This window comes from Carcharodon carcharias, chromosome 14 (assembly GCF_017639515.1).
Source record: "Carcharodon carcharias isolate sCarCar2 chromosome 14, sCarCar2.pri, whole genome shotgun sequence".
NCBI classification, from domain to species: domain Eukaryota; kingdom Metazoa; phylum Chordata; class Chondrichthyes; order Lamniformes; family Lamnidae; genus Carcharodon; species Carcharodon carcharias.
In genome coordinates this window covers 117,866,734-117,893,448 of record NC_054480.1, presented here as the reverse complement: position 1 = coordinate 117,893,448, position 26,715 = coordinate 117,866,734, and the positions used below count along the sequence as shown (strand labels likewise).

The 26,715-nt window shown below is 43.1% G+C and overlaps 1 protein-coding gene across 7 annotated transcripts in view; it reads right to left on the bottom strand.

Annotated features, from left to right (window-relative positions):
* LOC121286849 (dedicator of cytokinesis protein 7-like) overlaps nt 1–26,715 on the bottom strand; it is a 203,439-nt gene that overhangs the window by 59,629 nt on the left and 117,095 nt on the right. For all 7 annotated transcript variants that reach the window (XM_041203978.1, XM_041203980.1, XM_041203979.1 and 4 more), the window contains 10 exons: nt 26,149–26,244; nt 21,023–21,154; nt 19,628–19,741; nt 17,947–18,093; nt 16,749–16,873; nt 15,478–15,641; nt 13,164–13,300; nt 5,621–5,803; nt 4,012–4,144; nt 1,794–1,893 (listed from right to left, as the gene is read on the bottom strand). In XM_041203978.1, the coding sequence (XP_041059912.1) occupies nt 1,794–1,893; nt 4,012–4,144; nt 5,621–5,803; nt 13,164–13,300; nt 15,478–15,641; nt 16,749–16,873; nt 17,947–18,093; nt 19,628–19,741; nt 21,023–21,154; nt 26,149–26,244 (1,331 nt within the window). The remainder of the gene's footprint in view (nt 1–1,793; nt 1,894–4,011; nt 4,145–5,620; nt 5,804–13,163; nt 13,301–15,477; nt 15,642–16,748; nt 16,874–17,946; nt 18,094–19,627; nt 19,742–21,022; nt 21,155–26,148; nt 26,245–26,715) is intronic.

Sequence of the window (26,715 nt, the reverse complement as noted above, 5' to 3'; positions counted from 1 at the left end):
TAAAGTCAAAAAATAGAGACATTTTAAAATTAACATGCCCCCCCTCATTTGACAATGTCACACAAGATGGGACATGTTGATAAACTCATAAAATGTATTAAACTTTTACAAAATGGTAATGAAACTTCGTCCCGCCAGTGGATGAAATTTCATTAATAATCTACAAGTTGCTGGGGCTCCTGGCCTGTCCGTCAGTTTGAAGGTTGGCCGGGCAGGGCATCTAACTATGTTAATGAGCCTGTCAATGGCCTTAATTGGCCATTGACAGGTGGGCGAGTGGACAGCTGATTTCACTGTCCGCCCGCCTTCCTTAAGATTTAAATGGCCCAGGATGACGTCGGGGATTCCTCCTGAATTATCCTGGGCCATTTAAATCTTAAGGAAGGCGGGCGGACAGTGAAATCAGCTGTCCACTCGCCGAACTGTCAATGGCCAATTAAGGATTCCTCCCGACATCGTCCTGCGTCATTTTCCCCTCGGCGAGCGGACCCCGCCCCCCAAATCACCGAGGGGAAAATCCTGGCCAGTGTCTATGGAGGCCTTAACAGAGACAAAAACTTCCCTGGAGCTGTGAAAAGCTTCCTTCCTATCTCATTCAAATGGATGACTGAACCACTCAGGAGTTAATTGCTGGAACATTAAAAATTAATCACCTCAGCCAATACAATGGCTCAGAGGAGCTGTGCTCTCATGAGCTGATCAACTTCCTTTTAGAATATACAATCGATATGGAGGGAGGTCAAGTGATACAACCTTTTGTGTTGATGCTTGAATTTGGAATTTGGCAAAGATAGTCTAGCTGCTGGAGTGAGCAGTTGTCTCTCGCCCGCTCTCTACAATATTCTATCTAAGCTTTGAACCCTGTTCTGCTCAGTTAAAAATGTCTACATTCCTATAACAGCCAGAGACTCTACTGAAAGCCATTGGATAGAAAACAGTGTTTCTAGGAGAAAAGGGACATACCAGCCACAACTTTAAACCAACTGCCTCAGCTGAAGGAACAATGCCCCGGATACAATTACTGAATCGTTAATGACTCCTTTATTTGTTAATCTGCACTTTAACTTGGCCAAGTTTAACATCTGATACTCTGTAAAGTTGTATTCTCCTGCATGCTTGGGATTTGAGTGTGTGTTTGCACCTTAGTGGAAAGTAGGACATAATTGTACATTTTTAACATTTTAAATATTTTATCTGCATGGGCTGTAGCAGAATAAATTGAACCCCTTATGTTTAACTCAAAAATAACTGGCTTAATTCTTACAAACTATACATAGTCAAGTACATACTGAATCAACAATACAGCATCCTTTTAAATTTCAAAACCTCTGCTATAGCCAAATACGGAGGGGGTAAAGAGGTAAACCAGTCTATCCCTCCCCACCTGGTCATAACAGCATGTTCAGACGCTCTTTCACATGCTCAGGCACACATACATACATTCACATACAAATATACTCACATACACAGACACACAAACACATACACGCATACAGTTTCACACACTGACACACACTCCCAGACCCACACAAGTACACTTTCTCACACTAAGATGAACACACTTTCAACCGCCCAAATGCACAAATAAAAACACATTAGAGATTAACTTTGTCTTGGGTCGTGGCAAACAGATAGCCCATCAAAACTTCAAGTATAAAACAAGCTGCGGACTCACTATTACCTATTTTGAGCTACCATTCAAGAACAAGTTCACCCCCATTTTGCTCACACACAAACACAAAGACAAACAAATATGACATTATGAAGCAAGCCAGAGAATGGTACCCTCTTACTTGTCTTTATCAACAGCCTGACGCCACTGTGTCAGGTCCTTCCGCCAACGTAATTTCTCCTGTAGGCCCACACTCACCCTAGGGAACAACCTGTCAATTCCTGAACACAAAAAAATACTGGTGAAACTTAGAGAAAGGACAGAAAGGAACACAAACCTCAGCCAGGATGGGGTTTTCAGACATTGGCAAGGTCCAGTTTAGAATATCGCCTGCAGATTTACACACTCGGGTAGATTTTTACATTTGGGAAGCCGGCCAGCCACCTGTCCTGGCAATGATTCTGAGCCCTAGGCCTCATTTAAATCCTGGCGAGCTGTAGGTGTCAAACCAATGACCTGAGGCAGCTCGCTGATTTTGACAACAACTTGCATTTATATATCACTCTAATGTAGCAGAACATCACAAAGCATTTCACCGGAGTTGATCAGTGACACTGAGATGCATAAAGAGATATTAGGACAGGAGTCCCAAAGCTTGATCAAACACGTAGCTTTTTAAGGAGTGCCTTTAAAGAGCAGGGAGAGAGGTTTGGGGGAATTCCACTGTTTAGGGTTTAGGGTGAAGGCATGATCACCAATGGTAGAGTGAGGGAAACTTGGAACTTGAATGCCAGCTTGCTGGGTCACTGGTGGCATCTACAGGTAGGTTATGGAGGGTCGGGGACAGTTGGCAGTGGGTGAGGCCAACGGGATGAGCTCAGGCTGGCAGTGCCCTGCAGCCCTTTTGGGGGCTCCAGAGGGTTGGAGTCATATCTAGCACAAAGGAAGATGGCTGTGGGAGGTCAATCATCTCAGGACATCACTAAAAGAGTTCCAAGGATAGCGTCCTCGGCCCAACATCTTCAGCTGCTTCATCAATGACCTTCCTTCCATCATAAGGTCAGAAGTGGGGATATCCGCTGGTGATTGCACAATGTTCAGCACCATTCGTGACTCCTCAGATACTGAAGCAGTCCATGGGCAAATGCAGCAAGAACTGGACAATACCCAGGCTTGGGCTGAGAAGTGGCAAGTAATATTGGTGCCACACAAGCGTCAGGCTATGAACATCTCCAACAAGAGAGAATTTGACCACCACCCCTTGACACTCAATGGCTTTACCATTGCTGAATCACCCACTATCAACTTTCTGGGGGTTACCACAGACCAGAAACTGAACTGGACTAGCCGTATAAATACAGTGGCTACAAAGCAGGTCAGAGACTAGGAATCCTGCAGCAAGTAATTCACCTCCTGCCTTCCCAAAGCCTGTCCATCATCTACAAGGCACAAGCCAGGAGTGTGATGGAATATTCTCCCCTTGTCTGCGTGACTGCAGCTCCCTCAACACTCAAGATGCTTGACACTTGCAGGACAAAGCAGCCCACTTGATTGGGACCCCATCCATAAACATTCACTCCCCCCATCACCAAAGCACAGTGGCAGCTGTATGCCATCTACAAGATACACTGCAGGAATTCACCAAGGCTCCTTCGACAGCGCCTTCCAAACCCATGACCACTACCATCTAGAAGGATAAGGGCAGCAGACACGTAGGGACATCACCACATGGAATTTCCCCTCCAAGCCACACACTATCCTGACTTGGAAATATACTACCATTCCTCCACTGTCACTGGATCAAAATCTTGGAGCTCTCTCCCTAACTGCACTGTGGGTGTAGCTACACCACATGGACTGCAGCAGTTCAAGAAGGCAGCTCACCACTGCCTTCTCAAGGACAACTGGGGATGGGCAGTAAATGCTGGCCTAGCCAGTGGCACCCACATCCCATAAAAAGAAATATATAATATGAAGCATATCTTCCCGTACCCTTTCTTTTGGGCTGCCAAGTACACTGGTTTGTAATTTAAATGGGTTTCCTACCTAATTCAGGGGGTCACTCCATGCCCATCTGTTGACCTAGGTCAGCATTTCCCTGCCACTGTGACAGTGACAGTGGAGCATTAATACCTTGTATCTGCTGGACGGAGAACATTCAATCCCCCCTCCAATCTTCAATGAAACTGGTTCAAGCAAGAGAAGAGAGTTAAATTGGGTGAAGAGATTCAAAGAACCGCACCTGCTTTGAATATCAAGGCTGAACCAAGCTGAAGGGGTGTGAAAAATGTTGGAGGGGGGAGGAGCATAGATCTTAGATGCAGAAGTACGCTATTCAGAGTTGGTGTGATCTCAGTCAGGGCCTCAATCTTGGATGTTGGAGGCCAGTCATCTCTCACCTGGATATTCCCGGCGTTTCATCATTTCCTTTCGGGCTCCTGTGGTTCCGAAGATGGTTTCCTCCAGCCTCACCTTCATGTCCCTCGACTTCCTGAAAACATGGCTACTGATCTGCTCTGTGGATGGCTGGCCCTGTGGATAAATGTAGTGTCGTATTATTCTCTCCTTGCTCCAATAATGAAGCCAGTTCCTCTCTCAGACACAGCACAGACAGCAGCATGAGGAGAAACAAAAGGAGAAAAGACCTGTTGCCCCATTGTTTCTGTTCCCTCTGCAGACTCTATTCAATCTGCTCTAACATGGACTCCACCAGGCAAGCTCTGGACTCCCAAGATGCAGAAAATCAAGAGCTGCTCCAGTCAGTTTGTCCATATAACAACAGGCGATGCCGTGCAGCAATCTCATTGTCTGTAAATCAATTAAAAGATCATTCACAGCATCTTAGTCACAGCCTCAACCTGCAGCAGGCCTTATCTACCGATGTCCTGGGGAGGAGCATAGATCTTAGATGCAGCAGTAGGCCATTCAGAGTTGGTGTGATCTCAGTCAGGGCCTCAATCTATCACTGAAGGGAGGTGGAGGAAAGGGACCAACAAAAGATTGCTTACGTTGCACTGTCACTGCTAATTGTCCCTGAGTGAGAGGGAAATCTGCATTGGAACAAGCCCTAAATTCTTCTCTATGGATCAGAAGGAGAGAGCGCTTTTATTCTCAGTTGGGATGAGGAACATTACAGAGATTAGGCTTTTAGCTCAGTGTGAGGATGGTGCCAGTTCCTTCTGGCTGAAGGTATTATTCAGTTCACGTTAATATACTGCTTCCATTTCAGTTTTCTCCCCATTTTCACCAGAATTAAGACGCGTGACCAGGTTCAGAAGGTTCCCCAACATACTCGGAAAAGTGGGGATTTAGTTTCCGTGTCTTTATCCTACCTTTTGCTGATGTTTCCACACTTTCTTTTGGGCTCAGTCACAATTCATTCCATGCCAGGCTGCTGCATTTGGTCCTCTTACATTTCTCAGTAGACAAGGGCTCAGATAGATGACCAGATTCAGTGCATTCTGGAGGTTTGTCAATGGGTTCAGACTGGCCAGAATTCAATCTCAGACTAGTTTAAGATTCCAATCAGAAAGGATGTTTTACACTACTATCTGATCACTTGACAATTTTCTAGTGAAACTTCTGCATGATTTATTTGTGGAAATGCATAGCGAAAAATCACGGAGTTGGTTTGGGGTTGTCGCACAATATTTAGTGACATCCATTATACTCAGTCACGGAACGTTATGATTACAGGAGCTCTTCTCGGGATAGTAACTTTTAAACTCTGAGACCACACACGACATTTTAGAGCTACTATAATGGATAAGAAGCAGTGCCAAGCCATACCTCTTCACATGGCATTAACTAGTTTAAGGTTCACTTTCTTGCTCAATAGCAGTAAACAAACCTGGAACTCTACCATTCCTCCAGGAATGCAGGGCACCATCATCAGGAGCAAGCCTTTCTCAATAAAGACCATTCAATGGTTGCTTTGGGAAGTAAATTCACTGGATTTAGTTAAATTCTAAACAATCTTTTCTACTTGTATACCTGTCACCCACTGACCTCGTACTCAAAGTTGGACACACAGAGGTCAAGGAGCCCCAGGAAACTGAGTACACGCTGGGTTGGAAGTCTCAGCATCCATCCTTTAATGGTTGTTTCATCAGCATTCTTCAGAACCCACAGGAAGCAGTACAAGAGCGTCTGGGTCACTTCTGCTGACATGGCAGAACTTGGATTGAAGAACTGCAAGAAACAGAAATGAAAGTTGCATCATCCATATGACAGGCTGTTGTCAATGGTGCCACAGGAAGCTCGTGGGGGGCATCAGTGCTACATGTTCAAGTGGCAAAGGAAGCTGGACAGCATCAAGTTTTTTAATTCCCTCCTGCCATCCCTCACAAAGCACAGATCTCCTTGTGCACTGAGCACAGTTCCATCGATTCAGAAACCGCCCCCTCCAAACTGAGAGATTAGAAAAGGCCTTAAAGAAAGCTATCTGCTCTTTCTTAGTGTCAAGAAAACAAGCAATTGTAATATTTTCCTTCTGTTAATAGCTCTGTCATATTTCTTACGCACTGGAAGATAGGCTGTTGGGGTTTGTATATATGGTAATTGGATTAAGAGCCAGAGTGACTGCAAGAGTTTAAAGCCAACAGTAAGAAGTGGTTTTGATATGTTAATGAATTAAGCAGAACTTCAATCAGAGTTTTAAATAAAACAATAACAGGAGTAATTTTGAATCAATTTGTTTTAGTTCAAAGGGGGATATGTGCAGGTTGTAAAAGGTGTAAGTATGGTAAAGATAGGGTAAGTTTGTTTTTTTTATAAGTCTAAGAGCTAGGATAAAAAAACAAGTTTAATCAATTCTGGGAAGAAAGCATTTCTGTAGAGATTGGTTGAGACAGTAACGGGATCAAAGGGAAGGAACGCATTTAAGGAAATATTGAAGCCTAGGTAAGGGGGGTAGCTGTTTAGACCTCCCAGAAGGCAGTAGGATAGCTGCTCAGAACTCCGAGAAGACAATATGAACAAGGCTATACCAAGAGAACCAGGTGCTGTCAGCCTCAAAGGACACCCCAAGGGAAAAAAAGGCACTGTGTGGTAAAAATTATTGGAATTCTATAGATTTTGATATCTATAAAGATAGTTACTGAACCAAGTTAGCTCTGAGGGTAATTAAATTAAGATCCTGTGGAACTGTTCTAAAGTATTATTTGCTATGTGAAGTTATTCTTGAGTTGAAGTGTAATTTATTTTTTGTTTTATTCTTTTAATAAATGGTTACTCTACAATGAAATCAACACAAACAGTTGGAGACATCATGTCCTGATTTCAGAACCTCTCCTCATACTATACAAATTGGGGGGCTTGGCCTAAATAGCCAAGTGGTTATGGTACTGGGTTTGTAACCCTAAGATCAAGAGTTCAAATCTCACAATGACAAACTATGAAACAATGTAACTTCATCTGAAATAGATGGAAACGTGTTTGTACTCGAAAGAGTTACTATACAAATTGGGGAAAAAAAATTTGGCAGCTGCTTCAAGTTTCCCCTTGGGATTTGGGCAGCTTGGCATTTACCATCAGCCGTGCCTTAACAAAATTGGAGGCTCTTTGTGGGATATTAAAGGAATAATTCCTTGATTGACTTGGAATTGATTCATTTAATGGTAATGAGGCTGAGGATTATACTGAGCCAGGAGTGGTATTGTGAGATTTTAAAGTGGGAGATTGCAAAATGGCTTTGGCAGTTACTAAGACTTGTCTAGGAGTAGAAGTTATAACTTTGGATGATTTACAACAGGTAACTAAAGCTAAGTTAATAGAATTAGAAGATAAGTTTCAATCAGGATTACCTGCAGGGGTAAGGAAATCAGACATAATTGGAGTAATAGCACAGCATTTGAAATTGGAAGGGATACCTGAAACTAGTGAGTCACAGGTGGAGGTAGTGAGGCAAATGAAGAAACTTGAACTTGAACAAGCAAAGGAATTGAAGAAACTTGAATTGGAAGGAAAAGAAAAAGAAAAGGAAAAAGAAAGGGAATTCCAAAGGGAACTGGCAGAAAGGCAGGAGAGAGAAAAGACATGAGAACAAGAAGAAAGGAGACAAGAAAGGGAATTAGAAATGGTGAGGTTAGAAAAGGAGGAAAGAGAAAAAATGAGAAGGGCAGGGAATTCCATCTTAAAAATCTGTCAGTCAAAAAAGAGGCAGCAGAAGGTGAGGAAGAACTTACTTTCAGATCAGAACCTAGTGGGGGGATGTTTAAATTTGCACAAGTTCTTCCAAAATTTGAAGAAAGAGATGTTGACGTATTCCTTATCTCATTTGAGAAGATAGCTAAACAGATGAAATAGCCAAAAGAAATTTGGACATTGCTTTTACAGTCTAGATTGGTAGGTAGAGCTAATGAGGTATATACGTCGCTGTCAGAAGAAATATCTGGTGAATATGATGCAGTGAAGAAGGCTATTCTGAGTGCCTATGAGTTTGTTCCTGAGGCATACAGACAGAAATTTCAAAATGTGAGAAAACAGCCTGGACAGACTTTTATTGAATTTGAAAGAGTCAAACAAAGTAATTTTAACAAGTGGATAAGGGTATTAAAAACAGAGGGAACCTATGAAGCCCTTAGAAAGTTATTCTTTTGGAAGAATTCAAAGATTCACTTCCTTCAGTAATAAGAGTCCATGTGGGGGAACAAAGGGTTAAAACTGTTAGGCAGGCAGCAGAGATAGCAGATGATTATCAGCTGTACATAAATCAAAACCTTATTTTTCAACACCCTTTTATATCTAAGAATGATAGAAAATGGGAAACTGAGAGGAAGTAGGTAGTCAAAGAAGAAAAGAAACAGCTGGAGATTTTAAGGAGATTTCACCTCAAACTAAGAAGTAAGGTGTTGAGAGTGAAAGAGATGTAAGAAAACTTAAATGTTTTCACTGTAATAAGATTGACCATACAAAGTCAATGTGCTGGGGGTCATATGGGAACCTTTTGGAGTAGTAGGGACTATGAAAGGTGCTGGAGTCACATGTAGGCCAGACCAGGTAAAGATGGCAGATTTCCTTCCCTAAAGGACAATAGTGAACCAATAATGTTGGTCCAGTGACAATACCACTATGTCACCACCCCTTGATTCAACTTATATGGATGTTGCTTGATTCGAACAGAATTCTCCACATCTATATCACGAACAGCTATCTTTGTTTTTCCCAATTTAGCCCTTCAGATGGTTCTATGTGACTGCAATTGCTCTGTCAAGTCACTTTGATTTATATCTGGAAAGTGACTCAGTATTTAATTCAAATTTTTAAGCACTTCCTCATTGTCCAACTGAATTTGAGGAAAGTCAATTTCAGAATCAGCCATCCCTACTTCCTTTTCGTGATTCATTATTACTATTCCTTTTGGTTATCCTCCCTATCAAAGTACTTTTTGACCATATTATGTGACATACCCTCTGGGTTTTTCTTCTATCTGGAGTTCTTACTAAATAATTCACTTCAATTAATTTCTTTGAAATTTGGTAAGGCCCTCTAAACCTAGCTTTCAATGGTTCATCTGATACTGGCAACAAAACTAACACTTTTCCCCCAGCTACAAAGCTATGAGTCTTTGCCTTCTGATCTGCTTATGTCTTCATCACCTACTGTGGTATTTTTTAAATGCTCTTTAGCTAATTCACATGCTCTGTTCAATCTTTCCCTCAACTGTGATACATAGTCCAAGAGTATGGTTTCTGAATAAGCTATTTGGTGTAACTGCTTTATTTTCAGATCTTTTTTCTGTAACTCCTATCAATTTCCTTGAGCTAAACACTTCAGCTCAATTTATGAGTCTGTGATCGTATTACCACAGTCTGGAAACAAGCCAGGATTGTTTTTTCACAGCCTGTTCAACTACAGTAGGCATCAACAACATTTGTGACTCAGCTACGTCATTTCCTAAGCTAAATTGAACCGCTGAAATAGGCAACTTCTCCACTACTCCTACAATCACTTCACTTGTTTTCAAGCCATTTTCAAATTCACCTCACACAATGGAATGCTTTTTGTTTCTCCATGAATTCCCCTTATAAATGCCGTTCCCTGCAAAATTCACTCTGGCCAACAAATGTCACTACCCCATAACATTAAGAATTTACTAGCTTCTGTATTCCTTTAAATTTGTTTATCTTTGCTAACTCCACCTTGTACACATAAAAAGACCTTTCCCTTGCAGATAAAATCTTTAAACATGTCTGCAACCTGCCTTTCTACATTCCTTTGAATAGGCTGTGAACACATTTTCACATCTTTGGCTAATACTTGTGCTTGCTTTTCCATTTGAATAAATCCTATCAGTTTGTCTTATTCTAAAATCTTTGACTTTACAGCACCTTTCGTAGTCCCTACTACTCCAAAAGGTTCCCATGTAACCCCCAGCACATTGACTTTGTATGGTCAATCTTATTACAGTGAAAACATTTAAGCTTTCTTACATCACTTCCACTCTCAACACCTTCTTTCCTAGTTTGAGATGAAATCTCCTTAAAATCTCCAGCTGTTCCTTCTCTTCCTTGACTACCTACATCTTCTCACCTTCCCATTTCCTATCATTCTCAGATTTAAAAGGGTGTTGAAAGAAAGGTTTTGATTTATGGACTAGCTGATAATCACCAGCTATCTCTGCTGCCTGCCTAGGAGTTTTAACCCTTTGTTCCCCCACAGGGGCTCTTACTACTGAAGGAAGTGAATCTTTAAATTCTTCCAAAAGAGTAACATCTCTAAGGGCTTCATAGATTCCCTCTGTTTTTAATACCCTTATCCACCTGTCAAAATCACTTTGTTTGACTCTTTCAAATTCAATAAAGGTCTGTCCAGGCTGTTTCCTCACATTTTGAAATTTCTGTCTGTATGCCTCAGGAACAAACTCGTAGGCACTCAGAATAGCCTTCTTCACTGCATCATATGGGATTTAGCTATCTTCTCAAATGAGATAAAGAATGCTTCAACATTTTTTTTCAAACTTTGGATGAACTTGTGCAAATTTAAACATCTCCCCACTAGGTTCTGATCTGAAAGTAAGTCCTTCCTCACCTTCTGCTGCCTCTTTTTTAACTGACAGATTTTTAAGATTGGATTCCCTGTCTCTTTTTCTCGTTCCTCCTTTTTTAACCTCACCCCATTTCTAATTCCCTTTCTTGTCTCCTTTCTTCTTGTTCTCATGTCTTTTCTCTCTCCTGCCTTTCCGCCAGTTCCCTTTGGAATTCCCTTTCTTTTTCCTTTTCTTTTTCTTTTGCTTCCAATTCAAGTTTCTTCAATTCCTTTGCTTGTTCAAGTTCAAGTTTCTTCATTTGTAACTGAAGCCTCACTACCTCCACCTGTGACTCACTAGTTTCAGGTATCCCTTCCAATTTCAAATGCTGTGCTATTACTCCAATTATGTCTGATTTCCTTACCCCTGCAGGTAATCCTGATTGTAACTTATTGGTTGTTGAACAGAAAAAGGGACAGTTAGCTCTGAGGATAGTTAAATTAAGATCCTGTGGAACTGTTTTAAAATACTATTTACTGTGTGAAGCCTTGTTTTCAAGTGTAATTATGTTTTTTTTTTGCTTTATTCTCTTAATAAATGGTTGCTGTCCTATAAAATTATCACAAGTAGTCAGAGACATCATTTCCTGATTTCAAAACCTCTCCTCATACTATACAAATTGGAAAAAACATTTTGGTAGCTGTTTCAAGTTTCCCTCTGGGATTTGGGCAGCTCAGCATTTACCATTAGCTGTTCCATAACATTAGCAGTTTCCTCCCTCCTCTCATGTAGGCACTGTCTCCCTGATATGTCTAGAACTACTGATGCTCATAGCTACCTTATCCAAATCACTGTCAGGAATGAGCCTGGTTTGAGTTTCAGAATGATTTTCAGCTCTAGGGTGGAGAGGGGAGGGGCACCATATTGAATCCAAGCCTGTCCTTATCCAATGTGTACACATACTTTCTAGTAGTTATTGATCAGCAACAAGTACACTCTCTGATTTATCCTTAGCCAGGGATAATGTGGCTACTTGATCAACTCATTTCACACATACGGTACATTTTCTGACCTAGGAAGCTTCACATTACAAATGTGTATATCTCACCTTATCAAATCTCTCTTATTCTGGCTCTTCACACACTTTGCTCCTTGCCACGCCCACCCCCCCCCCCCACCCCCCACCCCACCCCACCGCCCCCCCCACAACACCACCCCCTCACCGCCCCCCCACCCCCCCCCACACACACACCCCCCCGCCCCCCCCCCCCCACCCCAGCCATGATACACCCCCAGTGCCCCAGAATATACCTTAGCTATAATACATTCAGGCTCCCCCTATGATACATCCAGGCTCTCTATGATCATACATTTGCCTCCTGTCCCAAGATATACTCCTCCTCCCACAATACAATCGCCCCAACAATTTTCTTTTCGACATGCTCATCACCCCCACTACTGGCATAATGCCCCTATGGTTGGGTATATGATACATCGGCCCAACGAGAGTCCGGCACAGTTAGTTGCAAAACGATGGGAATACGCTCCAACATTTCCACCTGGGCATAAGCAACATCAGGACAATCTGGACATCCAGGATGAATCAGAGGGTTAATGATAAAAGGGGTGGGGAGTCTGTGCAATCGATGGCCACCTCCAGCTGCTCCACAGAAGGATCTGGGGTAGTGACCAGGGAACTAATAATAGATCAGCACATCCACACACTGGCCTAGATTGTTCATTTGGCCGGTACAATAGCGAGGGTGGAACAGGGTAGGGATTCTCCCCTTTGTGAGGATGGGGCCTGACCCTAACACTATTTCTGAGCTCAGAGTGATTTTGAAGTTCAGGTTGTGGCCTGACCCCAACAAATAGTGTTGGGGTCAGGCCACATCCTCGCAAAGGGGAGAATCCCTACCCTGTTCCACCCTTGCTGGTGTACCGGCCAAATGGACAATCTAGGCCAGTGTGTGGCCGTGCTGATCTATTATTAGTGGATGTTTCAACTATTCAATTCACAACAGCATCAGCAAAGCACGTGCACTGGAAGGAGATAATCTGAGGATTGGACTCCTTAGTACAGAGAATGTTTGGCAAGATTTAATCACAATGTTGAAAATGATGAGAGGTTCAATAGAATAGTTCGAAAGAAACTCCACCGGTAGGAAAGTCAGTAACCAGAGGACACAGGGTTAAGGTGGTTGGGAAAAGCACCAGAGGTGAGATGAGAATATATTTTTTCACATGGTGAGTTGCTGTGATCTGGAATGCACTGCCTCTAAAAGTGGTGATAGCACATTCAATGGTAACGTTTAAAAGGTAATATTTGAAACTGAGAAATTTGCAGGAAAGAGCAGGGCAGTGGGATTAATTGGATGACAATTTCAAAAAGCTGACATAGACAGGATAGGCTGAATAGTCTCTTTCCATGCTGTGTGATTCTGTGATTAAATAATTCTACAACAATTTAGATTCTGCAGAATCTAGGGATGGCGAAGGAGCTGGGACTAGTCTGTTGGATTCAGGCATGGAGCCAACTCTGACCAAAAACACTGTGGGCTGGAAAGAGCTAACAACGCTTACCCCTGTGATGGGAGTCGAGTATCTATTCGCTGCAGCACTGGGTGGTGTCAATGCACCTGGCGATGTGAATATGAGGCTGGCGACATTCCTGGGAGTCAAACAGTGTCCATTCAATTTACTCCGTGAGCTGTCAGAATCTAAAAAAAATGAAGTTCAATAGGGAACAGACAAAGTTTAGGGAGCATCACTGAGCTGGGAAAACAGAGATAACCACTTTTCACATTCCTGTAAAGGGAAAATGATGGTTCCTCACACACCCAGTGAAGTCAACTCTGAAGCATCAGTCATGGGTAATTCAACAGGGTGGAGTTTTATTTAGAGTAGTTCAGCAAGGATTACAGAACCCACTTCTTTGCCCCCCCCCCAAACCCACTACCCCACCCCAGAGTTATAGCATGAACACTGATAGCAAGTGTATGAACTATTGTGTCTGCACTGGGATCTTTTCCCAGTTGCAGTTATAAATATAATTAAGCCCCAACCATGCATGTCATTTTATATCTTTGGTTTATGAAAGAAAGAAAGAACTTGCATTTATATACTGACTTTCACAACATTAGGACACTCCAAAGTGCTTTAAAGCCAATGAAGTCCTTTCTGAAGTGTCGTCATTGTTGTAGTGGAGGAAAATGGGGCAACCAATTTACACAAAACAAGCTCCCACAAACAGCAATCTGCTAATGGCCAGATAACCTGTTTTAATTGGTTAAGAAATAATTATCAGCCAGGATACCAAGAAGAACATGGGATCTTTTCTATCTACCTTAGAGGGCAAATGGAATTTTGGTTTAATACCTCATCTGAGAAACAGGACCTCCAACACTGCAGCACTCCCCCAGTACTGCCTAGAGTGTCAGCATAGATTCTTGTGCTCCTGGAGTGGGATTTTTTCCTGGCACAATTCCTGTGCTCATTTGCCTTCACTTGGTTCTGATGCAGGAGGTTATTTGGCCTATTTGATCTCATCTCTCACTACTAGCCCTACTGTCTGACATCACAGCAACCAGCTGTCACCTGATGAGTCCAGTGTCCTGATCTCAACTCTCCATATTGGGTAATGTGTGCCAGCTAGATTCCAGGATCACACTGGAAAGAAATATTTTTGTACATTATGATTAAGGTGAAGTTTGGGCCTTAGCAGCAGGTCAACCAGAAATAGAACTCATCCAACCACACAAATCAGATTTATACAGGGAATGAATCGGCAAATCCCTGTGTCAGACTCACAACATGAACATATTTACATCCAATTAACATATATAGAATGTACAGCACAGGAAAAGGCCCATTTCGGCCCAACTGGTCTATGCTGGTGTCTATACTCTACTAAAGGCCTCCTTTCTTCCCTTTTCATCTAACTCTATCAACGTGAACTTCTATTCCTTTCTCCCTCATGTACTCATCTTGTTTCCTACATTATAACAATGACTACACTTCAGAATACTTCATTGGCTGTAAAGCATTTTGCAAGAGCTTGGGTTGTGAAAGGTGCTACATATACACAAGTTCTTTTTCCCCTCTGATGCATCTGTGATACTTGCCGGGATTGTTCCTTTCATAAGAGGCTCTGGTTAGTAAAATATAGGTCTAAGGTTCTTTTGCTGCAGTTCCAGATCTGAGAGAGAGAGGAGTGTGTTTGTGGAAAATGCTTCCATATCCATGCTTCATACTAAAGCCGCTAGTCTGGAGTACACTTACACTACACATACTGACACTCCCTGATCATAACCACACTCAGAGCTTCCCCATCAGGCTGAAACTGCTGTTGCCGGCTAGCAGCTCAACTGGGCCAATTCCAATTGCCATTGAAGAATGGGTCAGTTGATAACTGAATTTTATTCCTGAGAGTTACGCAAGTGAATAACTGTTCATAACTGGCATCTAGGTATTCACCTAGCCAGGACTCAGAGAGAAAAAGAAAAAGGGGGAAGAAGAAGAAAAAAGAGGAAGATGAGGAGGAGGGAGAGGGAGAGGAGGAGGAGGAGAGAGAGGGAGAGGAGGAGGAGGGGAGGAGGGGGAGGAGAAAGCGAAAGAGAGTGAGAGAGAGAGAGGAGGGGGTAGGAGTGGAGAGAGAGAGGGGGGAGGGGGAGAGGAGAGAGGAGGGGACTGAGGGGAGAGAGAGAGAGAGAGGAGGGGGAAGGAGAGAGAGAGGGAGGGGGGAACAGGGAGAAAATCCCACCCCAAATGCAGGGATGCATTAGTAATAATTTCTTGTGAAACAGCATGTATTCTGATTCTGTTATTATCTACCAGTTTCCTCATGGGCTCATTCCCTCCTCCCCACAGCCCCTCCTAATCCCCTCCCTTCATTTACCTGAGAGGTGCTGCAGTTGGGGGAGGGCATTCAGAACGATGCCCAGAAGTGGCAGGTACAACGCTGCCACTTTCACCTTCACCTTAGGGTTCCACAGCCTCAGGTCTCTATCATGTGAAGCCAGGAGGCTGTGAAGTAAGCTCACTGCTTCTCTTCTGATCAATCTGCCAAAACACCAGCATTTAAACACAGCAGAACATCAACCTGCAGTGTATCTGTGCATGCTCATGTGTGTGTCATCAATTTTGCATGTGTGCATATAGTACTAGGGGTGTGTGTGTGTTACCACATTAGCATTACAGCATATGTGATGAGTTTATGTTAGTAGATCACGTGTATGAGCTTTTGTGTTACTAAGTCAATGTGTGCCTGTTACTAGTCAATGTAATTGTATCTATTGCTAGGTTATTTTGTGTGTGTGTGTGTGTGTGTGTGTGTGTGTGTGTGAGGTGGGGGGGATGGGGGGAGGGGGGGTGGAGGGATGGGGGGCCTTGGTTAGAGTGTGAGACAATCTATTGCTAGCTTAGTGTATGAGAGTGTCTGTTCCTAGATTAGTGTGTGTACATGTTTTGCTAGGTGAGTGAGTAGCTGGAAGTGGATTTTACAACAACAACAACAACAAATTGGATTTGTATAGTGCCATTGACAAAGTAAAATATCCCAAGCCCAAGTCACTGGTGCAATTATCAAACAATATTTGGCACCAACCACATAAGATATTAGGGTAGGCACCCAAAAGCTTGGTCAAAGAGGCAGGTTTTAAGGAACATCTTAAAAGGAGCAGAGACTGAGGAGAGAGGTGCATGACATTTAGGGAGGGAGTTTAGGGACTAAGCAGCTGAAAGCGTGGACACCACTGGCGGAACAATTAAAGTTGGAGGTGCTCAAGAGATCAGAATCAGAGGAGCACAGATATCCTGGAGAGTTTCAGTCTGGAGGAAGTTATAGAGAGTGAGGTGCAATGGAGAGGTTTGAAAACATGAATGAGAATTTTAAAACTGAGATGTGGCTTAATCAAGAACCAATGTAGGTCAACAAGCATAGGGGTAATAGGAGGAGGGATTGGTGCTAGTCAGGACACGGTTGCAATTACCTCAGTTTACACAAATTCAATGTGATAATAAGGCTGCCACTCGTCACCCAAATTATTATTTATTTTATACTATTATTTTCCTCACCTCTCTCCATTTAAGGCAAATGGAGCCACATCAGGGACAGCATTGGTCTTATTGATTACAATGAGGCAGAGCCTTGGTCCCTGTTTCGCTCACCTGCCTGAATCAGGTTTCATGACGTCAGCTATTTCCTCTAGGAGCAGCCTGACCAGGAAATGCTGTTGGCGGAATTTCCTGGAAAGCCTGAAAAATTCCACAGGAGAGTCCGGAATAGTGGCATCCTCCAAAAAAAAAAAACAGAAATTGTTCCTGTTTCAGTTGAAAGTACATTTTGTCATTTTAACAGGAGCGCATGTTCAGTCTGGGTGTAATTGTGAGACAGAAAGTTTCACTGATAGTATTAAAACAGTATAAGATCGCCACACCTTGAGTCCAACCACCACAGGCTCTTCATACATTGGGGCTACCCACCAGTGTACAATTACATAGCAGCCAGAATCTTTAGGGAGGAATTAAAGAAAAGTCCTCCTGGCTTTATATTTAGCGTGTGTTTGGGCCCAGGTCAGGCTCTGGAACAGCTGGCTCTCCAGTCACCTGCGTGAAGACTGATGATCTAGGATATACCCATAGTACCAATAAAAACAGTCTCAGTGAAACATGAGGATGGAGAGGGAGGTGAACTGGAAGGAACAGGGCAGATTAAGCTGAAGTCAGGGCAGGATGTAGCTTATACAGGGGTCTGGGAGGGGGCAGGTTATACAGGGGCCCGGGAAGGTGCAGGTTATACTGGGATCCAAGAGTGTGCATATTATGCTGGGGTCAGAGGAGTGCAGCTTATACTGGGGTCGAAGAGGCAGATGGTGGTGCAGTCATATTGTCATTGGACTGGAGGTTTTGGCTCATGCCTTGGGCAGCTGGTTTGCTCCATTGGCTGGACAATTGGTGTGGATCAGATTTTGTTCCAAGAAAATAGGTTCAACCCCCATCCCGATTTGGGCAGATTTGGGACCTACCTCCTTGCCCTACCCACTTTGCAAATTGTGTTGAATCTGGCTTTGGGCAGGGAATTTACAAGAATATACCAGGGTCCGGTGGGGGTGGGGGAGGTGGTTATACAGAGGTCCGAGAGGAGGGGAGGTTATACAGGGGTCTGAGATGATGCAGGTTATACTGGGTCGAGAGGGTGCAGCTTACACAGGGGTCCAAGAATGTGCAGCTAATACTGGGATCGGAGAGTATGCAGCTAATACTGGGATCGGAGAGTATGCAGCTTTTCTGGGCTCAGAGAGGGTGCAGTTTGTAATAAGATTCGGATGTAGAGAATAGCAGGGAATTCAGGTTGTTGTAGCTTTACCTTCACGTGTCTGTTGTCTTCCTGTGTCTTGAAGTTTGATGTGAGTGGGAGGTTCAGAGTCACAAAGTGCTCGTGGCTGCACACGGTTCTCAAGAAGTCAATGCGTCTGTCGTGGAGATGGGGTTGGGCCACAGCTTTGTCTAAAAGCTAAGAACAAAGGCCTCAGTGTAGACGTGCAATTTGGAAGTGACACAAACAAATCTGGGTAAGCAGGGGTCAGGCATAGTGTGGAAACCTAACCTGGTGACCTAAACAGGCCCCAAGATGATGTCACCCCAGGCTAATCCATCTACTAATTTATTGAGGGCAAAATCTTATTGGGAATATTCTAGTGGCCGTCAAGATATAAGGATTTTAAAAGGTTAGCATGGTCTTCTCAAAACCCTGTCAAGGGTAATTAGGGATGGGCAACAGATGCTGGTCTTGCCAGAATGCTCATATCCCATAAACAAATAAAAAGTCAGAAGGAGGAATTAAGGAATGGTTCCCAAGCCAAATAAAACAGAAACAGTGGCAGATTCTGATCATATTTCTCACACAAAATATCGCCCAGTTAGCACATTTTGAATTTTGTTACATAATTCCATAACGTATAAAGATTCATCACTCACCATAGAGATCACAAACACCACACATACAGTGGGTCAGCCATCAGCCCCTGAACTAACTGGCTCCACATCACAGTGGGGCAGGAGTCAGCACTGAGACAGGTGAGCTTGGTCCTTGTGAATGGGGGAGGAGGACGTGGACATCCAAATCAGGGTGACCAACTGTCCTGTATTTTAAGGGATTGCCTTTTATTTTGGCTGCTTGTCTCACGTCCATTAAGGGGTGCCTTTTGTCCCTTATTTCTAGGACAGCCTGTGGGGCACTAAGCCTGGATGTCTCCTCCGGCCTTTGCCTTTTTGTGATCATGTGCATGGTGGCAGCCGGCCACCAGGCAGAGTTACGATCAAAAGACACTCCACCCCCAACCCACATGCCCTAGTTGAAGTGTTCCTTATTTCACAAGTTAGCCACCCTGGTCTGAATTCCATCATTCCTAAGTCAGGTTTGGACAAACAATGAAGCCAAGTTCTCAGCTGGCTTCCTTTCCAGTTCACCCAGGTATAATTCAGGTAATTTACCTTTAACTCCAATCCCATGATTGATGGGCATACTCTTGAGCTTGAGTGTCTAAACCCGATTTGAAGTTACCCAAACTTGGGAATTAGTATTAATGACAAGGGATAGCTGAACTTAAAGTACTTTCAAATACTGACAGTTCTGATTATTTGCTTCACAAAGTCGACTGCTCATTTGATTGGTAAGTGAGCATGTGACAAACAAAGCGTGAGACTCTCAGAACTGGTATGTGGCCTGACTGCATCTGTGTTGGGTGCAAAGTTGTGTACTTCTGGGTGCAACCCTGTGAAGCACTTATGTATATCGGTTAACATTTGTAACTGAAAACAGAAAGCTCACATTCTGTTTTCAGTTACAAATGTTAATCAATATAAATTATCGCTTCACAGGGGCATTAAACATCAGCTACACTCTCACTATTTTGTTCATAGTCAAAGTCTCCTTAACCTTGGGCCAGCTCATATTGAGCCCTTCATTCTTGTGGCACTGCTGATTCTGGAGATATTTCTTGTGTTAGACGATGGCTTAGGTGAAAGAACCTGCTCCGCACTGATACCTTTTTGTGGTGATGACAAATCAGACGAAGAACAAAGCCTCGGTCCATGAGGGAGAGCAGGTCATTCAGGAAGAACCCCAGGCTCAGGTTTGTCATTTCTGTGATCTCAGCATCCTGAAGAAATACAAAGTCACAGCAGGTGTCTTAAAACATGCAGTCACATTCTCGAAGACAGTGATAAGCCACCTCCTTCCCTCACCAATCTAACACAAGCCCAGCTGCGACACTAATCATTTCATAGCAAACACTATCCTCCTTTACACTAGGCTCTGTACTATAGAGAATGCAGTTTATACCTGCAAAATCCAATAAATAAATCACAAGAGCAACATCCAGTAAATGCAAACCACCATCACCAATAACCTGAAGGGAAGCAGTGGGGTCAGAGTAATCACATCACGCACAGACTTACGTATCACAGTAAAACAACCAAAAAAACTAATCCTCTGTAAAATGCCCATGTTACATCAGTACCAGTTTGTCAACTTTTCAAACTGATCAATATGCTAAAAGTGAACAATGTTTCTAATTTTGACAACAGCCAACTTTGCCACATTTAAATCTTTCACTATCCTTATGTCCTCCCTTAGTAGGATGCCTCAATACTTGATATGGAGCTATTTATTGCTGAGTAAGATACACAGTGTTCCTGTTGGAGTTGCTTCTTATCCTCGGTGAGGGAAGTGCAAATTGTATTCCTCATCCATTGTCGCCAGCCCTTCTGAGGACCCACAACATCCTGTTTTGGTAAGTACAGGTATATTTAATACTCCTGGAGCTTCATAATTCTGCATGCGCATTACTGAGAATGAGCTGCATTCAAACTGTTGCAACATGATGGGGAGATGGTGGTGTAGCAGTAATGTCACCGGACTAGTAACCCAGAGGCCCAGGCTAATGATCTGGAGACATGTTCAAATATCACCATGGCAGCTAATGGAATTGAAAGCTAGTCTCAGTAATGGTGACCTTGAAGCCATCATCATCATCATCAGATTGCCCTTGAAGGAAATCTGCCGTCCTATGTGCAACTCCAGATCCACAGTGGGTAACTCTTAATGACCTAGCCAGCCACTCAGATCATGGGCACGTCCATATCCACAAGCTCCCAACAAAGGATAATAAAAAAAAATCCCCACAAATTGACCAATAAAAATCTAGGGGAGTGCAGGAACGATGGAGTAACTGGATGAGATGATCAGTGTTGAATCACTTCCTGAATTCAGCCAGGTAACTCTGGTGTATGGGGGTGTAGTGTAACATGCAGGGGCAGGGGTATATTGAAGTGGCTGCTTCCTCACTGAGATGAAACCTGAACATATTGTGTTGCATGCCTGTTTGTGGCCCATTGTAAGCTGCAGAGATCAGGACCCAGTGTACCAGCAACCCACCTACCTGATGTTTCACAAACTCTGTACCAGTGTTGACTATTGTACGGATGATGCTGGAGAAACTTTCTGAGAACCGCAGGTTGGGAGGAGAATTCCAGTGGTCCGTGTCAGAGAGGTACTGGCTCATGCTTTTAATCTGAAAGGGAAGGAGACTGAATTACCACTACAATGCAGTATTAAAACCACAAAATGTTCAAAATACACGCAGGGCCTTTAGCTCCAGAAAGAAAAGGCAGTTTAATGATTTGAGTGCTGGCCACTCCCCGACACATACGATCATAAGAAATAGGAGCAGAGTAGGCCATTTGGCACATCAAGCCTGCTTTGACATTCAATAAGATGGCTGATCTGATTGAGACCTTAACTCTACTTTCCTGCCTGCCCCCCAACACGTTCATAATCCTAGACTCCCTTGTCAATCAAAACTCAGCATTCAACAGCCTCCACTGCTCTCTGGGGAAGAGAATTCTAAAGACTAACATCCCTCAGAGAAGAAATTCCCCCACATCTCCATCTTAAACGGGGGACCCCTTACTTTTAAACTGCACCCTAGCTTCCCCGACAAGGGGAAACATACCGTCCCAGCATCTACCCTGTCAAGTCACCTCAGAATCTTATATGTTTCAATAAGATCACCTCACATTCTCCTAAACTCCATTGGGTATGGACTCAACCTGCCCAACCTCTCCTCATAAAACAAACCCCTCATCCCAGGAATCAGCCCAGTGAACCTTCTCTGAACTGTTTCCAATTCAAAGATATCCCTTCTTAAATAAGGAGACAAAATGTGCACACACAACTAGAGATGTAATCTCACCAATCCCTACTCTTATACTTCATCCCTCTTGCTATAAAGGCCAACATTCATTTGGCTTCCTAATTACTTGCTGTATTTGCATACTAACTTTTTGCGATGCATAACAAAACATTGCTTTTTTCACAAATGCTGATAGACATACACTGTAGTTTCTCTGAAGTAAACATGTGTCACACATCTGTTATGACTGGGAAAAATGCTGCTGCTTCTCACTGAAGACAGCTTCTGCAGTGCCAGATGTTAATAAACTGCAGCTTACAATCAGATGACAGAATCCAAGTTCCATGACAATAAAGAGGCAAACTGATGTCAATACTTGTTGGCAAATAGTATTTGAATTCACCATGCAGATCTCTCTGCTGACAGCACGACCCTAATCCCCTTTAAGGTGGAAAAATCCAGAGTTAAGGACAGAGATCTCCCTTTTCTGCCTGTGCTGGTCTGACTTTTTTTATTATCCATTTACAGGATGTGGGCTTCGCTGGCTAGGCCAGCATTTATTGCCCGGTCCTAATTGCCCTTGAGGTGGTGGTGGTGAGCTGCCTTTCTGAACTGCTGCAGTCCCTGTGGTGGAGGTACACCCACAGTGCTGTTAGGGAGGGAGTTCCAGGATTTTGACCCAGTGACAATGAAGGAACCATGATATATTTCCTAGTCAGGTTGGATGGTGAATGGCTTAGAGGGGAACTTTCAAGTGGCATACAGCAAAAATCCAACAATTTCAATTAACCCAGGAATGCAAGTAGTTTGAGGGAGAGCATTCCAAATTTCATTACCCATTTTTGACCCGACATCAATCAGCCAGTTTCCATTTTAACCACGGTGGGTTTCAGAGTAACCTGTAATGGAGAGGCAGGACCGTCATTATGATACCTAAGTGAGGCCCTGTTCCTCAGATGTTGAGAGCCATTTGATTTAATTACTGCAGATTTCGAGGATTTGGAAAGTCTGAGAACTAAAGGATCTCTCCATCCCTGTGATCCACCCCTCCCTGCAAACCCTCCTTCGCTACAATCCCTGTCTCTCTGCAATCCCTGCCTTCCACATTCTCCCCCACTTCCATTCTCTCTATCTTTCTCACTCTCTCTCCATTCTCTCCCTCCATCCTCACTGTCACACTCCAAGCCCATTTCCTGGTCTAGTTCGATTAATAGGGTCCATCCCAAGCACTCCCCAGCTGCACTGTTCTATCACTCTCTTTACCACCTAGTAGCTGGCCATGCTGTTAATCTGGCCAGATGGAAAACAGAATTTAAGAATGCTAATGAGGTAATTCCATTAAATTCTATATTTCTGTGTTTCTAAATCTAAATGTAATACTCCAGGTACAGTTTGACCAAGGCCCAAGTACGGTCTGACCAAGTCTCAGTTCAAATCAAGTATCACGTCCTTAATTTTGTGGCCAACCTCTTAGAAATAAAGTTCAACTTTATGTTCACCTTTTTGATTACCTGTGACCCAGCTTTTAGTGATTTCTGGACCTGGCTCTCCAAATCACTCTCTCCTTCCCCAGTTCCTATGTCTGCCCCATTAACAAAATATTCCAGTTCGTTATAACACTTCCCTACATTGAACCCCATCCATTACTATCAGGCCTTACGCTCAGGCTTTCTCAACCTTGGTGTCTAGGGACAAGAATATATTTACACAAAAGCAGCGGTTAGTGCCAGGGTAAAAATCACTTGCATGTTAGTTAGAAATATGTTTCTGCATCATAACTGTTTTATCATTCCATGTACCCACTTGCCTACCTCACCCACTTATCCATTCACTGATTCACCCATCCACTCGTTTATCCATTTACATTCAATCACTGACATTCAAACTGAATCTTTAAATGTATCATACGGCAGCTGGTGCTGTAAAAAGGAGTGTGTCCTGTCTTTGCCCAACTCTACTCCGCATTGACAGAATTCCCCAACAGATGGTGTGCTGCACATTTCTGGGAAAGCCAGGCTCAGAAGGTCCCGGTAGAAATATGTTGCAGCATCAAGTCAGGAGAATTTTTGATCACAACTGCAAACCGATGATCATTCTGCTGCTCGGAAGATCCCAGCCAGCATCACTGATAACCATGAAATGTCACTGATATCCTTGAACATCTGCACGGATGCTAAATGGATACCATGGAATGACCTAAGGGTTATTACATTCCTAAGAGCTGAGAGGAGGGAGAGATTTAATAGAGGTACTCAAAATTCTGAAGGATTTTGAGAGGGTAGATAAGGAGAGACTGTGTCCACTGGCAGGAGGTCACTCGCCACAGGAGCCAGATTTAACATTGGATTTTAAAAAAAGCCAAGGGACGAAACAAGGGGAATTACTTTCACTCAGTGAGTTATGATGATCTGGAATGCAATGCCTGAAAGAGTGGCGGAAGTAGATTCAAAAGTCACTTAACAGAATTGGATATATGCTTAAAAAATTGCAGCGTTATAGGAAAAAAGCATGGGAGTGGGGCTAATTGGATAGTGCTTTCAAAGACCTGGTACAGGAATGATGAGCCAAATGGCGTCCTTTGCTGCTGTATGACTATAATTTTATAAGTCGTAAGGAACATACTTTTTTTTACGTCTGTTGGACTGTTGTAAAGAGCGTGGCCAGAATTTTCCCGTCAGCGATTTGAGGGAGGTGCCTGCTTGCCGTAGGGAAAATGACGCTGGATAACGTCGAGAGGAACCCCCAACATCATCCCGGACCATTTAAATATTGAGGTAGACGGGCGGACAGCAAAATCAACTGTCTACCTGCTGACCTGTCAATGGTCAATTAAGGTCATTGACAGGCTAATTAAGATCATTAAAGACCCTTAGGTTTGGCGGGCAGGCCAGAAGCCCCAGCGGGCTCCAGATAATATCTGAAACCTCATCCACTGGTGGGATGAGGTTTCATGTCCGTTCTTAAAAAGTTTAATAAAGTTTATGTCCTTTTTATTAACATGTCCCATCTCGTGTGACATTGTCACATGAAGGGGACATGTTAATAATTTTTCTATTTTTCTATTTTTAATGTTTTTTACACTGTCAGTAATCTCTTTGAGACAGCACTTAGTCTCAAGGAGCAGTGCGCTCACTATGACAGATGGGGAATCCCTCCACCCCTGCAAAGGAAGTGCTATGCGCTTCTTGTCGAGCAGGCCGCTGGGTGGGCCTTAATTGGCCCACCCACTCAAAATGGCGGCGGGTCCTGTTTCGACAGTGGAGGTCGGCTGCCCGCCCGCCGCCAAGCCAGTGGGGCCCACCTGCCCATCAAGGTAAGCATTCTGGCCCATATCTTTTTTATTTTCTGTTGGGACTGTGGATTAGAATTACAATGGCTGCAGGTTGAAAGATATGTCCACTGGAACAGGATCAGAGATATATACAATGTTGCAGTCCTGGGACAGTGTGCACTGTGAAAGACAGGATGGTGCCAGAAAGAAGTCCTGGACCAAGGGAGCTGCCTGGCAACAGAATTTTAATTGGCTCCTGACCAGATGACTAGGTTTTGTGTGACAGAAGAGCAGAATAGTTCCTAGCCTGAAAGGAACAAGACCTAAAACCTCTTTCTCCTGTGTGTTGAAGATTCCAGTAATTCCACAATAATAGCTAGCTGTTTTGTTTCTCCTCATATTTCTATAACCTGCTCCCTCTAAAAACCTGTGTCAAGAGGCAAAGGGGAAAATCACTGTTAGAGACTTTGAAAGGCATGTGCTCAACGAGTGAACTAAATACCGAAAGTGCTGGAAGACCACCTCATGTCATCAACAAGAACTGAAAGGAATTTGGAAGACATCAATCAAAATCAACCCATCAAATCCTATACTCCAGAATTGGTGCTATTGAACGGTTTTATTCCACCCTTAAAATTCATGTTTTTGTGTGTTTTATGTGCCTTGTACGTGTGTGTATAGGGATTTAAGAAGGGGTAGAGTTTAAATTATAGTGTTAGAAATTAGCAATTCATATTTCTTTCTTTTGCCACTGGTTAACAACAGTTTGTTCGATAAACAGTTATTTACTTATTAAGTTTACAAACCTGGCGCTCGTAACTGTTAACCTAAATTAAACAATTAGGTAGAATTGGGGCAATCTGTTGGTTTGATCAAACTTTTTCACATTTGTAGCAGCCCAGGGAACAGTGGGGCTTGATACTACAGCGCACTATCCCCAGTGAGTTGTAACAAGTCCATGACTTGAAGAATCACTTCTCGCACTCAGATACACATAAACAGAAACAGCTGCAAATTAACCTTCTCAAATAAGTTAAAGCATTTTGGATGAGCCTCACACAAAAGTGAAATGGTCCTGTCAGATTATAAGATAATGACTCACCAAGAGTTCAAGGAAGAACCACAAATGCCTGTATACTTGATCTCTCATTCGTCCGTTGGTGAACACAACGCAATAGGCCAACTCTTCATGGAATAGCTGCAGGAAAGTCAATCATTGAAAATAATAAAACAAAAATGAAATAATTGGTTGGGAGGGAAGTGAGAAACAGACAGAGAACGTGTGCGTGAGAGAGAGAGAGAGATCAAGTAGTACAGAATTGACAACAAGTGGGGGAGTGGGTAGAGAGAGAGAAAGGGATGCAAATTAAAACAGAGAGAGACAAACATATGGTTAAATATTCTATGTTTCATGGAAGATCCCTGTTAGATCTGATTTCTGTCCGAGTCGGTGTTGGACATGCAAGGTGCTGTATTAAAGTGAGTGTTAAACGTTATCATTAGTTCTAATTACTCATCTCTTTAATCTATGAGAGTGGGTTGATACAGCCTCTTTTACAGCCTCTTTAGTAGAATGTAGCAAGCTTTAACCTAGAAAGATTGGAGCTGATGAAAATCTTAGCAACCCTGTCTTTTAAAATTGATTTGAGTGTTAAATCCATTTGTCCTC